Genomic DNA, 13,363 nt, shown 5'->3' on the forward strand with positions numbered 1-13,363 from the left:
ATCTATCGTATCAAAAGCTTTAGAGAAATCAAGAAAAACTCCAATTGTATGCTCAAAATTATCTATAGCATGAGCTACCTTGTCTATAAAAGTGAGTAAAGCATGGGTTGTATTATAATGTTTTCTGAAACCAAACTGAGAATCTGATAAAATATTATGATTTGTGAGAAATTTCAATAATCGCGTGTAAACTAACCTTTCAAGGATTTTAGAGATCGAAGTCAATAGAGATATTGGTCGGTAATTATTCACCAAATCTTTCTGTCCCTTCTTAAAGATAGGGACAACTTTTGCAACTTTCATTTTATTGGGGACTTTACCATTAAGTAGAGATTGATTAAAAATGTATGTTAAAGGAGAAATGATTTGATTCAGAACATTTTTTAAAAGAAAATTTGTAATTCCATCATATCCTGAACTTTTTTTATCGTTTAGATTCTTGACGATATCAACAATTTCTTCTTTAACAATAGGTTCGAAAAATATTGATTGAGGATTCCTATTACCTAAGTATCTATGATATTCAGTTGAGGATTTCGGGATTTTACTGGCAAGATGTGGACCAAGACTTGCGAAATAATTATTAAAAGATTCCGCCATGCTAACCGGATCGTTAATCTGCCGGCCGTCCGCCAAAATATATTTGGGAAGATCAGTATTGGTTTTGTATTTGAGTGTCTCGTTAATCACCTTCCACGTACTCTTCACATCATGTTTATATTTAACAAACTGTCGCGAAAAATAATTCCGCTTAGCAACACGTATTAAGGATGTCAATATATTCCGATATCGAGTATATCTTGATTTATTTCGAGGGCATGGATCTTTGCGATATTTATGAAAAAGACTATTCTTGCGGTTAATGGACCTGAGTAGAGATTTTGTTACCCATGGTTGTCGAGGTACTTTTTTGTAATTTGAATGGTGAGGCCTTTGAAGAGGAACACTAGATTCATAGTTAGTGGTCAAAATATTCATAAAATTTTCAAATGCTAAATCAGTATCGCTTTGAGAGTATACAGTGGACCAATCTTCTGAACTTAATTTCTCCCTAAGTTTATTAAGGTTAGATTCAGACATTACACGAAGTAATGTACAAAATGTACAAAGATGGTTGTTAGTTATCTCGACGTCAGGATAAAATTCACAAGTCTCCTCGCTCGGTATTAGAGAGTGAAAATCTCTCACCCAAGAAAGGAAGGAGAAATAGATGAATGTTCGTTTCAATGAACTTCAACAGATAGAATAATTTGATTGCCATTACATTTATTCTGAGGATGAAGCACATGGTGCCATGGAAATTTTCGTGCAGCATTACATAAAAACAAAATAGCGAATATGATAAAATCGGCATGATCCATCTCTTAATAATATGCAGACCATCAACCACTAGTATTCGTTGAATAGCTGGGTATATTGCTTTAGGCCGTTACCATGCATGTCTAGAAGTTATCAACGGGTTGACTACCAGACTATAGTCTATTTTGTATTACAGCCTGTCCTCTACCACGAAATGGCTGGTTATGTGTAGATGTGTGTCTTCTTCCACCTGGTATTAGCATCTTTCCCAAACTGGACACACAAGTTTCCAAAGACTCGAGACAAGAGTTTCCACAGACTCGACTGTTCCTTTGTCTTTGCTAACATTAGTTTGAGGAGATAAAAACCAGCTAAAATTTCGAAGGACTTTCACAATAATATGTTTGGCCAATGTGAGAGACAGGTTGTTTTTGTTTTGTTTTGTTTTAATATTTGTTTGTTTGTTTGTTATTTTGCTAAATCATCGCTTCTTATAACACAGAGCGTATATGGCGACTACTATATGATTTGACTTTTGATTTTTTTTTTTTAGAATTCTGTGATTATCTTGCTTAGTAGGCCTATTATCGAAAGTTCGAAATTGCATATTGTTCAATACCATGTGACATTATGATTGATTGATACAATCGCTTTATCACATTCCCAACATCTTGATTTCATGGGGGCATGTACAAGTACTAGATCATGTAGATATCGATACTGTCCACACCATGCTGTGGATTAGTCACTCGCATTTTATCAATGATAAACTTCATTAGTAATTCTCAAACTGTACGAGATTTTCATTTGTCCAGCGTAAGTATTGCACCATATAATGTTATTCCCAGCTTGTCCAAGAGCCATTGTGAAGTGCTGGGTCGCCCTCAGGATCAAGAGGCGGCCAGAAAACAGGCGCGGATGAATTGAGATAAAACTGAAGTCGGTCGAGGAGGAAATTCACCATTGCAGGGTTCTCATCTGACAAGTCGGTCTTCTCTAGTGGGTCGTCTTTGATGTTGAAAAGCCAAGTTTTCTTGGTAGGAGGAGTGGAAGGATTGATGGGAGCGATTCCCGAGCCAGGGACGGGAATCCAGCTGCTGTTGTCTGTCAACGTGATGAACATATTTAACTATAGGTTAGAATGGAGCCGTGGAAGTGTGTCTTGTAGTACAGTATTACAGATATTCTCTACAATTGATTGTGATGAAATATAAATTTGTAATGATTTCTTATGATTCAGTCACATTTTGCCCATGTATTTCTTCAACTAGTATGTTTATTGATACATGTAAACAAATGACGTGTATCTTAATTTCATTTGGAAATGTATAAAAGTTACATTGTAGTTAATTTGTTTATATGAAATTGTCATATTATATGCTTTGGCCGGAAATGAAATAAAAATGAAATGAAATGAAGTGTGTTTACTGTATTGTGAGTATAAATTATGCTTGTATGATTGTGTATATATTGAAAATTGTATTCATTCATATGTGTACATGTACATGAATGTACGTATGTATGTCTGTATGTATGTATGCAGATATTCCTATGTGTACACCCATACGCCAACAAGAAGAATTTCCTTTATGGACAATAAATGAATCTGAATCTGAATCTGAATCTGAATCTGACTTTAATGCTCCATCATTTCGCATTTGTTTTCACGAATTATCAACATATCTATATATTGTACGTATACTCTCTTTCATGTATATGCAGGTGTGCATTTAATGCGTACATCTAATTATCTTACGATTCTTTGATATGTATTTAATGTTCTCTTTTGCCTTTACTTAATTCTAACCCGTTTTAATGATCCCAACTCCTCCCCCCCCCCCTTCGCTGGAAAGAAGGGTCTGATAGTTAATCGCATTTCTTGTAAGCATATTGTGAGAATACATATTTATGCATCTCGGGATATTTGTTGTGTGACCACTCCATTCACCGACGCGATAACCCATGATTATTTTTCCCAAGTTTTGACTGAACCCCCCCCCCCCAAAAAAAAAAAAATAATAATAATAATATTTACACCTAAATTCCATCCTCTTGGAAGGTGTGCCCCTCTCCCACGACCTCATTATTCTGTGTCGCTGCGCCTATAATTACGAAATCTAGTTTATTTCTCGGTCTTTCCTGCATCTTACGTAGCCTAACTTAAAAGGGAAATCTAAGACAAATTAGAGTTGTTCTTAAAAGAAAAAAAAAAGGAAGGTACTGTACGATGATGTGAACGTTCCCTGGTTTTCATTAATATAGTTCTTGAACAGTCAATATAAATACACAAAATAATAGTATATTTATGATGCAATTCTCTCACAATTTGCCCTACCAGTGTGTACATAAAGTCATGAAATTTCATTTTCCCCCGATCTTTCACAGTTATGCCCGAGTCTCAAATTCAGATAGGCCTTTGTAACTGATCGTTACTTTGCGTGAATGAACTCGTGCTCCAAAATCTTCCTTGACTTGGTAGGCGCCTTAAAAGCACTAAATAGGTCCGCCGCGAGTAGTAACCGCAGAATGGAAACGAGCCATAGCCTCTACAAAGGACATTCATTCCGTTGAAGATCAGCTGGATTTGAAGAGACCGAATTGATACCCAAATTCCAATTATTTATTCCAGACACTACATAAGCATTATTACTTATCATACTGGCGCAAGATGATTTTCGCACTCTCTTAAAAAATGTCTCCTGTTAAAGGACAAGTCCACCTTTATATACGTGTGGATTGAATTAATGCAGCAGTGTTAGTAGAACACATCAGTGAAAGTTTGGGGAAAATCGGACAATCCGTTCAAAAGTTATGAATTTTTAAAGTATCTGCGTAGTCACTGCTGGATGAGAAGACTACTACAGTGTATGATGTCACATGCGTACAACCATAATTTTATAAAGAAAATAAAAAGAGAATTTCACAAAACTTTACTTTTTGAACAAAGTGCACATTTCTTCGACTTGTTACTGACATAGGGTAATATCATTCCCCCTGCCTTCTGAAAGAGAGAATTCAAGTGTTCTTTTGTTATGCGAGAAAAGTGAAAAAATGTTGAATTTTCTTTATTCTTTCTTTACATCGTTGTTCTCATGTGACATCACAAGCGATAGTAGTCTTCTCATTCAGCCTTGAGTGAGCAGAAACTTCAAAAATTCATGACTTTTGAACGGATTGTCCAATTTTCCTCAAACTTTCAATGATGTGCTCTACTAATATTGCTGCATTCACTCAACCCACATGTCTATGAAGGTGAACTTGTCCTTTAATATCCATGCGCGGATATAATCCCTATACCACACCATAAAATCCTTACTAACTGATCTGATTGTATACTGTCCGCTTACATTGCCTGCCTGTCAGTAGTTTCCAGTCCATGTATCTGAGTGCTGCAGTAATATCTTTAGTGAAGACAGGTGGCATGGCGATTGGTTCTTCTGATCCCTTATGCGGGATCCCGGGAGGGTCGATGTTATACAGCATTTCATGGCGAGGAGAGGCGCTTCCTTCCCTGAAAGTAATAACACGTAGAACAGTTTCTATCAAATCTTCGTTACATTTTATGATAATCTATATAATGTAACTACCATACAACGTCCTGACTGAAATATTTGATTTTTTTTCATGTATTAGGTTAACGGCCTACTTTTTTTCACTGACTAATCTTGTATTCAACCGAATGGCTTATACTTTTCTTTGAATATAGCTTTTATTTGCATTGCGATACCCATTTTTTCCACTCAACACATTCATAGATTCATAAATTATGTATATATATTTATATGTTATACAAAATATACACTACTGATGATATGATACTAATAATACAATATTTAATTCTAATAATAATAATAATGATAATAATAATAATGATAATAATGATAACAATGATAGAGTCTGTTTACAAAGTTTTTACCACAGACAGGATATTCTCTTGCGAAAGCTCTCAATCAAGGCTCATGTTCAGAGCTTTCAAAACCAAGGTTATCGAGAAACACACATGTTTGCACAGCACATAACTTCTGTCAGACTTACTTGATACTACTCCACTGGTTAAATCCGTCCAGTTCAGATCGGTTTACCACGCCACCAGCCACGCCTTGCACTAACGTTGGATACCAATCGCTGACATGAATCAGTTCGTTGCTCACCGAACCCCTAACAGAGGGGTCGAGAAGGGGACTCGCCACGAACCCAATGCCGCGTGTTCCTCCCTCCCAGAGGGATCCTTTCCATCCTCGAAGAGGCCAGTTGTAGCCTCCTGCTGATACCTGTCCACCATTGTCTAGCATGAAAAGATTGACCAACAACGTAACTATTGTATTTTCATTTGGCAAATGGTGTGAGTTCCATTTCACACATAGACACACACAAAAAGATGTGATAGCAACTCTTGATGGAATGGCAATTATTGTAACGACAAGAATCCAGCTTCCTGATTGGCTGTTGTTAGGGAGGTTTTCATTCCATCATGAGTTACAATCCTAGGATCTTATGTATGAAATGGGGCCCAGGTTAGCAAACACTGAAACGGAGACAAACCAATAAGGTACCTCCGGGGACAAACTGAAAAAAGCCTGTCCTTATATTGCTCTTTGAGCAATTTGAAAATTAATGGCAATTTCGCCACTTCTAAATTGTATTAACAATATGTTTGCTCACCTGATTTCGTACGTTTCTTTCATGTTAACAAGTGTCTAGACCTAACAATGCGCAAATGCTGAATAGGCGTCATTTTGGACTTGATTATTTTGGTTTGACATGCAGTTGTCGACTTCTTTTAGATCTGCTACCACCATCCATCCAGTCTACACCTATTGTAGTTCGTCTGAGGATAACTCTCAGGCCAATCATTCTTAAAACATACAGGAAAAGGAATACATGTATGGAAATGAAAGTCTTCTTTCATCGAACCCACCCCCCCCCCCCTCCACACACACAATCATTTCAACTAAACATCTCCTCGGTTGATACAAACCACATTACAAACGAGAAAAGGAAAAAAAAACTACGACCTAACCATTGTTAGACTCATATGTAATCATTTAAAGAACTTCGTCGATTATTCGATTGTATGGAGGCACTTAAAGAAATCCGACGAATATGAATTCCTTTTGCATGTTTTGAATCATGGTCATTATTTGAACGGGAACTCAACGGTTGCATCGTTATGGGGAACAAAAGAGGAAAAGGAATTTGACGATATGATTTCGTGCAGTGCTTAAAGGACAAGTTCACCTTCATAAACATAAGGATTGAGAGAATGTAGCAATATTAGTAGAACACATCATTGAAAGTTTGAGGAAAATCAGACAATCCGTTCAAAAGTTATGAATTTTTGAAGTTTTTGTGCAGTACTCGCTGGATGAGAAGACTACTTCAGTGTATGAATAACTTAGATGTCACATGCGTACAACAATATAAGGAAAATATAAAGAGAATTTCACAAAATTCCATCTTTTGAAAAAAGTACACATTCCTCTGACTCGTTACCGACAAATGTTATGGGTAATATTATTCCCCCTGCCTTTAGAAAGAGGCAAGTCAAGTGCTCTTTTCTTATGCGAAAAAAGTGAAAACATGTTGAATTTTCTTTTACATTTTCTTTATACTGTTGTACGCATATGACTCACAAGCTGCAGTAGTCTCCTCATCCAGCGGTTCCAACACAAAAAATTAAAAAATTCATAACTTTTGCATCCATTGTCCAAATTTCCTCAAACTTTCACTGATGTGTTCTACTAATATTGTTGCATCTTATCAATCCTTATGTTTATGAAGGTGAACTTGTCCTTTAATACAATGTGGACTTCAAAATCATTCCCTATAATGAGCTTTGTAGATGCCGATCAAGATCTTTTAATAATTACACATATTCACTTTGCCACACAGATTTATTCCGAGTGCGTTGCGATTTGTTTCTCCACATCGAGCTATTGCTAATATAAATAGATAAGTGAATACCTGTAGAAAAGACCAAAACAGTATTTTCCCACAGATTATTTGCTTTCAGGGCTTTTGTGATATTGCCCACTGCTTCGTCCATACACGCCACCATGGCAGCATAGTATCTTCGGTGATAGTCCTCAACAGACCGATACGGATAGAGATAATGGTCGAGAGCCTGAAGAGGGCCATGGACGGCTTGGAATGGTACGTAGAGAAATAAAGGCTGGGAGGGAGAGAAAAAGAAATAGGAAGAGAATACAATAAATAAATCACAATATAAATACATACAAATTACAACACTTGTGAAGAGAATTAATTTCATTCTTTTATGTGGTCTGTGACTGTGGTTAGGGACATGATTTCGATGCGTTTTTTTTTTTTTTTTTACTTCAGCTTATAAACAAGCTTTTTCGAGCAAAGTTGCACTTGGAAAACTTCGAGCCAATCACTTGAGATGACGGATTATCCTTCAAGCGAGCAATAATGTCATAGCTGTGGCATAGTGGATAAGACTTCAGGCTCTCCGGATTGGAGAACTTGAGTTTGAATACCTCCCAGTGCTTACGTGCTTAGAGAAGATATTTTACCTACCATGTCCCTCTTGACCAGGGTGGATAAATGGGTACTTGGCAACGCTAGACTAATAATAATGGCAGGGCCCTCTGGTAGAGCAGGAGTCCCTGGGTAAGTAAGATCTTATCATTTTTTATTATCATTATCAATACAATCAAAAGGACCTATGCACTGTATTCTTCTTTTTTTCTTCTTTTTTTTTTTTTTTTTGCTGTCTATCGTCTCATATAATCTTGCCGATTTTCGAAGAAGATTATATCGGTTTGAACTGAATAAGTGACGAAGTATGTGCATCTCCTTTCCCTACGTCGACCTAAATAAGCACTGAATTGATCAGTGTTTAAGTAGCAGCCATGATAAAAAAAAAAAAAAAAATCATGGACGTACATACTCTAGCAGAATTCGAACCAGTTCAGGATTCAGTTCCAGTGAAAACACCTCGACGGAAGAATTTCATGAATTTGAATAATTACGCAGTACAGCTGCATGCTATAAGAATTAGAACCAACACTTGCTGTCGGGCGAAAGCTCGGTGGTCTAGTGGATATGACGCCTGTCCGGTAATCCATAGGTTGTAGGTTCGAATCCTGCTCGAGTGTGCAGGCCCATGATTTTTTATTATGGCTACTACTAAAATACTGATCAATTCAGTGCTTATTAACGTCAATAGGCGTTTTCACATCAGCCCGATAAAAATCCAAGCTCGAGATATTTTTTAATGTCCCAAGTCAGAAAAATAGCGCGCTATTTCGAAACATCGGGCTGACGTGAAAACTCCTCATGTAGGGTAATATGTCAATCAGTTTCTATGTGCATCTCATTGTTAGCAGGCAATTTGGACACATTTTGATTATCTATAAGACTGGCAATACTTATATCGTCCACTCCCCCCTGAACGGTGGTGCAGTTTGGACAAAGTTTATAACTTATTACTTGAAATTAAAAAAAAGCTAACTTCTAAACATGAAAGGGATATAGATCCTGCAGCCTGAGGATTTTCCTGGACTGCAGCGCATATAAGAGTTACAATGATCTCATTAAATCAGTAGAAATTCCAATACTGATTAACGAACAAAATGGGCGAATATGCGAGATCCGTTATTCATTTGACTCATTAAATATAGATATTTGAAGATGATAACTGACCATGGGGTAATCCAATCAACGAAGCCACAATCAACAATCGTTCTTGAATATTTCTGTGATATTAGACAAACATTGAAATGGTTGTGACTTTCAAATTGGAGGAATGTTTACCTTAGATGCATCGTGATTGCGGATGATTTGCTCAGCTCTCTGAGTAAAGATTAGCGTGGAGTACTGTCCCGTGTATTGATCGGCTACCTGCTCTTCGTTATCCCGAAGGTCTTTTCCTATGAAGCCATCTTCAGATGTTGTGTGTTGAAAGTAATCACTATGACCTCCCAGGAACCCTGCAAGGAAAACAATAACAACAGCAATTAATTTCTCTCAAATCAAAATGCACACGTTTGAGAGTCAGAACTTAAGACATAATGGACATACGCTCCTGAAGAGCTAATGTTGGACAAGTTGGTAGCGTGTAGGGATTACTGTTGAGGAAGGGCTAAAATGGAAAGGACGGAAGCATGACTATGTAATCATGCATTGTGACTGATAAAGGAACTGTTTACTATATTTCGGTCTTATTTGGCTAAAGGCCGTATCACACCTTTCTGGGCAAGCCTTGCGACTTGCGTGCGACTTGCAAAGAACAATTGGAGGTCCCCGTAGATGATCCGCATATGACAATACCTAGCACGTATCTCGGCCGTAGTCGCCCGGAGGTGCGCAAGCAATTTCTTTTTACCCGCAACCATGTTTAGGCTCTATCACACCTTTCCAGGGCACTCTACTCCGGCTTGTTGCCTGTAGGGATTTTTCACCATACGGGACAAAGGATTTTGGCGAGTCATTGCATGTGTCTTACTTGTTGGACGCGTTCTACTTAAATTCTACTCGCGAGTTAACTGTGTGACCTTTGCACTAGTCGCGTGGGGGCTGACAACTCAGTGAAGGAATTCCTTTGAAATTATGGCAGAAGTCCCACAGAATGTTATTATCTTGACTGCACACGGGACTGCGAATTACCTGCTTGAGAGTTGCCTGGGAAGTACTGCCGCTAAGGCCCTCCTATCCCTGGCATTCTGCGTGGATTTCTCCGGGCATCCCCGCGTCTCGCCCGGAAAAGGAAAAAAATGGTCATGCTCAAAACTTGGCTGCGGTTAAATCGGACTTGCGTGCGCACTTCCGGGCAACTACAGGGAGATACGCGCTGGGTACTGTTAGGTGCGGACCAACTGCGGAGAGCTCCGGGTAGCAAATTCGTTTCCCCGCAAGTCAAGCCGTAAAACATACATTATGACAAGGCCACGAGCATTCTCAAAACTTGTTCCGAGTGAGTCGTGGGGGTTCGTTCGCAGAGGTACACGCAGAACACCAATATGAGACCCTTACCAGCAGCACCTCGCAGGAAACTTCAACGCAGGTACATACCTGTAAGTCGCTCATAACAGAAAACGGATTGGTTTCAAAGCTCTCACGTAGGTCACACGGAATACACGCAAGTAGAAGGTAAGTAGTACGTGTCTAGTAAGTAAGAAACAGGTACGAAACTAGCAAACATTCTTGTTCCCCCCCCCCCCCCCCCCGCGGAAAATTCTCCCGCGTGCGGAAAATCCCTCCTCGCAACAAGCCCGGTTACCTTGCCCGGAAAGGTGTGAGCCTTTTGAGACTCAACTGCCTTTAAAGAAACAGTATATGTGCATTTAATTTTTGCATATGAAACTGCTTAAGCGATGATTCCCAATGTACACTACATTGCACAAGCATTTGTTCGTGATGTAGACTATATGATTCTAGAGTGTTATCATCTTCTTGAATAGCTTTCTAGTTTTCCTGAGGGCTGTCTTCATTTTATTCTGGACTGCTCTCAGCGGTTTATGATGAGATCAAAACAGGGTAGATTGTTTAGAATTGCAAATGTGATCTTTTTGACAAAAAAAAAAATGGGTGCAAGAATCAACGAACGATGAGCATCCATGTGTATAGTAGGCATTACTAACATTCGTATAAACTTGTTATTGCTGTCATAAAATGAATATAGCAGTTGATAAAAATCTTACCGAAGAAAGTTTGAAAACCCCTGTGAGTTGGCCAACAGTCTTTTTTGTAGAAGCCGAGATGCCACTTTCCCACCATGTGCGTAGAGTAGCCAAGCTCCAACAATTTTTCGGCAAGGGTGGGTACTTCCAAAGGCAAGCAACTTCGCTGAGCGCTTCTTATGATACTGTGCTGCATGCCAGTGTGAATCTGTAAAAGTGAAAAATATCTAAAGATGTCCAGCTTTTCTTTCACCTAAGAGGAATGCCTTCATTAGCTGCTTAATTTGGTTGCTTTTTGGTGTCTTTGGTAAAGAATGGAAGTTTGACGTATTTTCTTCATGGCTGCTCCCTCTCCTATTACTTCTGTATTGTCCGTAACATGAAACAGAACTGTAAGATCATAATCCTTACCAACAGCTAGACCCCGTTTACAGTGCGGGGCTGGGCCGAGCCCGGCCTCAATTGCGGGACCGAACCCGGGCTTTTAATTCAAACCTTTCAATATTTTGTCGTAGTAGCGCTCTGCTTGTAAACAAACGCAATTTGGTGTATTCTGGTGTCCAGACCCTTTGCCAACTGGATTCCGTGCTTCGTCGATCGCCGTTCGGCAAAGCCTTTTGCCGAAGGAAAAATCCTTAGCAGGACAAAACCACCTTAAACTATCGACGCTGAGGGGGTTAATATCCTGAATAACGAAATAGTTCCGCATTTGGGCCAGTTTGCGTTTACAGTGAAAAAAAAAAAGCCGGGCTCGATGGGCCGCGGCCGAGACTACCTCCACAGATAGGCCAAATGCGCTGCTGATATTGGTCCCGCATTTTGGCCTTTTGCGGGTTTACAGTGAAATGAAGGTCGGTGAGCCCGGCCTTTTCACTCACAGTAAACGGGGTCCCCTTCTTGTGAGTCTTTTTTTTTCATAAGACGAAAGAGCAATCCTACAGAAGATACGTTACATGTGTCCATAGGATACTATGCGTTGTACTATGTAGACGGTATCAGTTATCCTATCATGTATTTGGTTAAATAAATCCTATTCCACATCCTTCAGTCAAGAAAGTTGAACGTTTCGAAACAATACCTGCATATATGTTTACCTGATATCTTCCGCTCAGAAGCTGGCTACGTGTAGGAGTGCAGATTGGTTGTACATAGTAATTCTCCAGTTTTACGCCCCCAGCGGCCAGACGATCTAAGTTGGGTGTCCTTATCTCGGAGTCATGGTAACCGATGTCGCTGAAACCCAAGTCGTCTGCGAGAACGAAGACAATGTGTGGTCTGGGTGATGACCGAAACCGTGACATCAGATTGAGGAGGAGCAGACAGCAGCAGAAGAGGAGTGAAGAGGGACCCGCGGAAGCCATGCCGAGCGATTAGCGTCCAGCTGTAAAGAATTTGGAGAGCTTTACCTAGCTGCTTCAAATAGCACATCCATGGTATCAATGCTTCCACGACTATGAGTGGTGGGCCACGAAAGATACTTAAAGGGATCGTATAGTTTTGGTCTTTGGCGAGATAATGAACAACCTCCTATAAAATATGAAAGAGCATGAAATTCTGAAAGAAATAACCGACATTTAATTGACGAAAACTGGTTATGAAATATCCTGAATTTAAAAAGAGCATTCCTAATAAAAGGTTGGTCCTACTATGATAGCTTTGTTTTACTCTGTTTTTGGATATTTCAGCCATTTAAAAACAGATTTTCATCAAATAAATTTTGAATTCCACTTAGAATGGTAATATGCTCTGTACTCTTTCATAAGTGGTTTATCGGTATCTTGCAAAACGTTAAAAGCTCAATCTTCATATCAACCAATACTGTACCATCCCGTTAATGGGGTATGATTACATTCTACATCATTCACTGTGTTTACGTGTTTATGTACACTGCCATCCCGATACACTGCCGATGGTTTCATTTTGTGTATGTATGTATGTTCGTGTGTGTGTGTGTGTGTGTGTGTGTGTGCTTTATACACAAAGTAAAGTTATTGCAGCAATTTCACCCATTGATTCCAGAAAAGAGTGATGTCATAGAAAAGGAGAGTAATCGAGGAAAACACAGTGCATGTGACCACATTGAAAACACATAGTCTGACATGTATACACTTGTTGAATTCGAGCATTTGTTTTTAATATCGTGAGCACATTATGAATAATCGATTCAAAGTGTAAACCAGAACATGTAGGCATTCGATTCATAAAATTAGTGTCCTAGACTATTGAATCTAGCTGCAACAGATTCTACTAAGAACTGTTTCTGCCAAAAATCCAACATAAACACACACGCGCGCGCGTGCACGCGCACGCACACACACACCCTCACCTGTACTACACAAAAACACAAAAACATAAACAGCATGCGCACGTTCATCTATAAGCTTAATCATACAATCAAACATAATATATGATTATTCAAT

The 13,363-nt window shown here is 38.9% G+C and overlaps 1 protein-coding gene across 1 annotated transcript; it reads right to left on the reverse strand.

Annotated features, from left to right (window-relative positions):
• Nucleotides 1–2,137: 2,137 nt before the first annotated feature.
• On the reverse strand, nt 2,138–12,304 carry LOC139716873 (arylsulfatase B-like). Its single transcript, XM_071628404.1, has 7 exons — nt 12,038–12,304; nt 10,965–11,151; nt 9,079–9,254; nt 7,264–7,471; nt 5,335–5,584; nt 4,647–4,810; nt 2,138–2,403 (listed from the first exon to the last, which is right to left on the reverse strand). Exons 1-7 carry the CDS (start codon nt 12,302–12,304, stop codon nt 2,138–2,140), a joined length of 1,518 nt encoding a protein of 505 aa, XP_071484505.1.
• Between the last annotated feature and the right edge of the window lie 1,059 nt (nt 12,305–13,363).

Source organism: Diadema antillarum, unplaced genomic scaffold, assembly GCF_040938485.1.
Source record: "Diadema antillarum isolate AM-2024a unplaced genomic scaffold, OU_Dant_1.0 scf00000007, whole genome shotgun sequence".
Classification (NCBI taxonomy): domain Eukaryota; kingdom Metazoa; phylum Echinodermata; class Echinoidea; order Diadematoida; family Diadematidae; genus Diadema; species Diadema antillarum.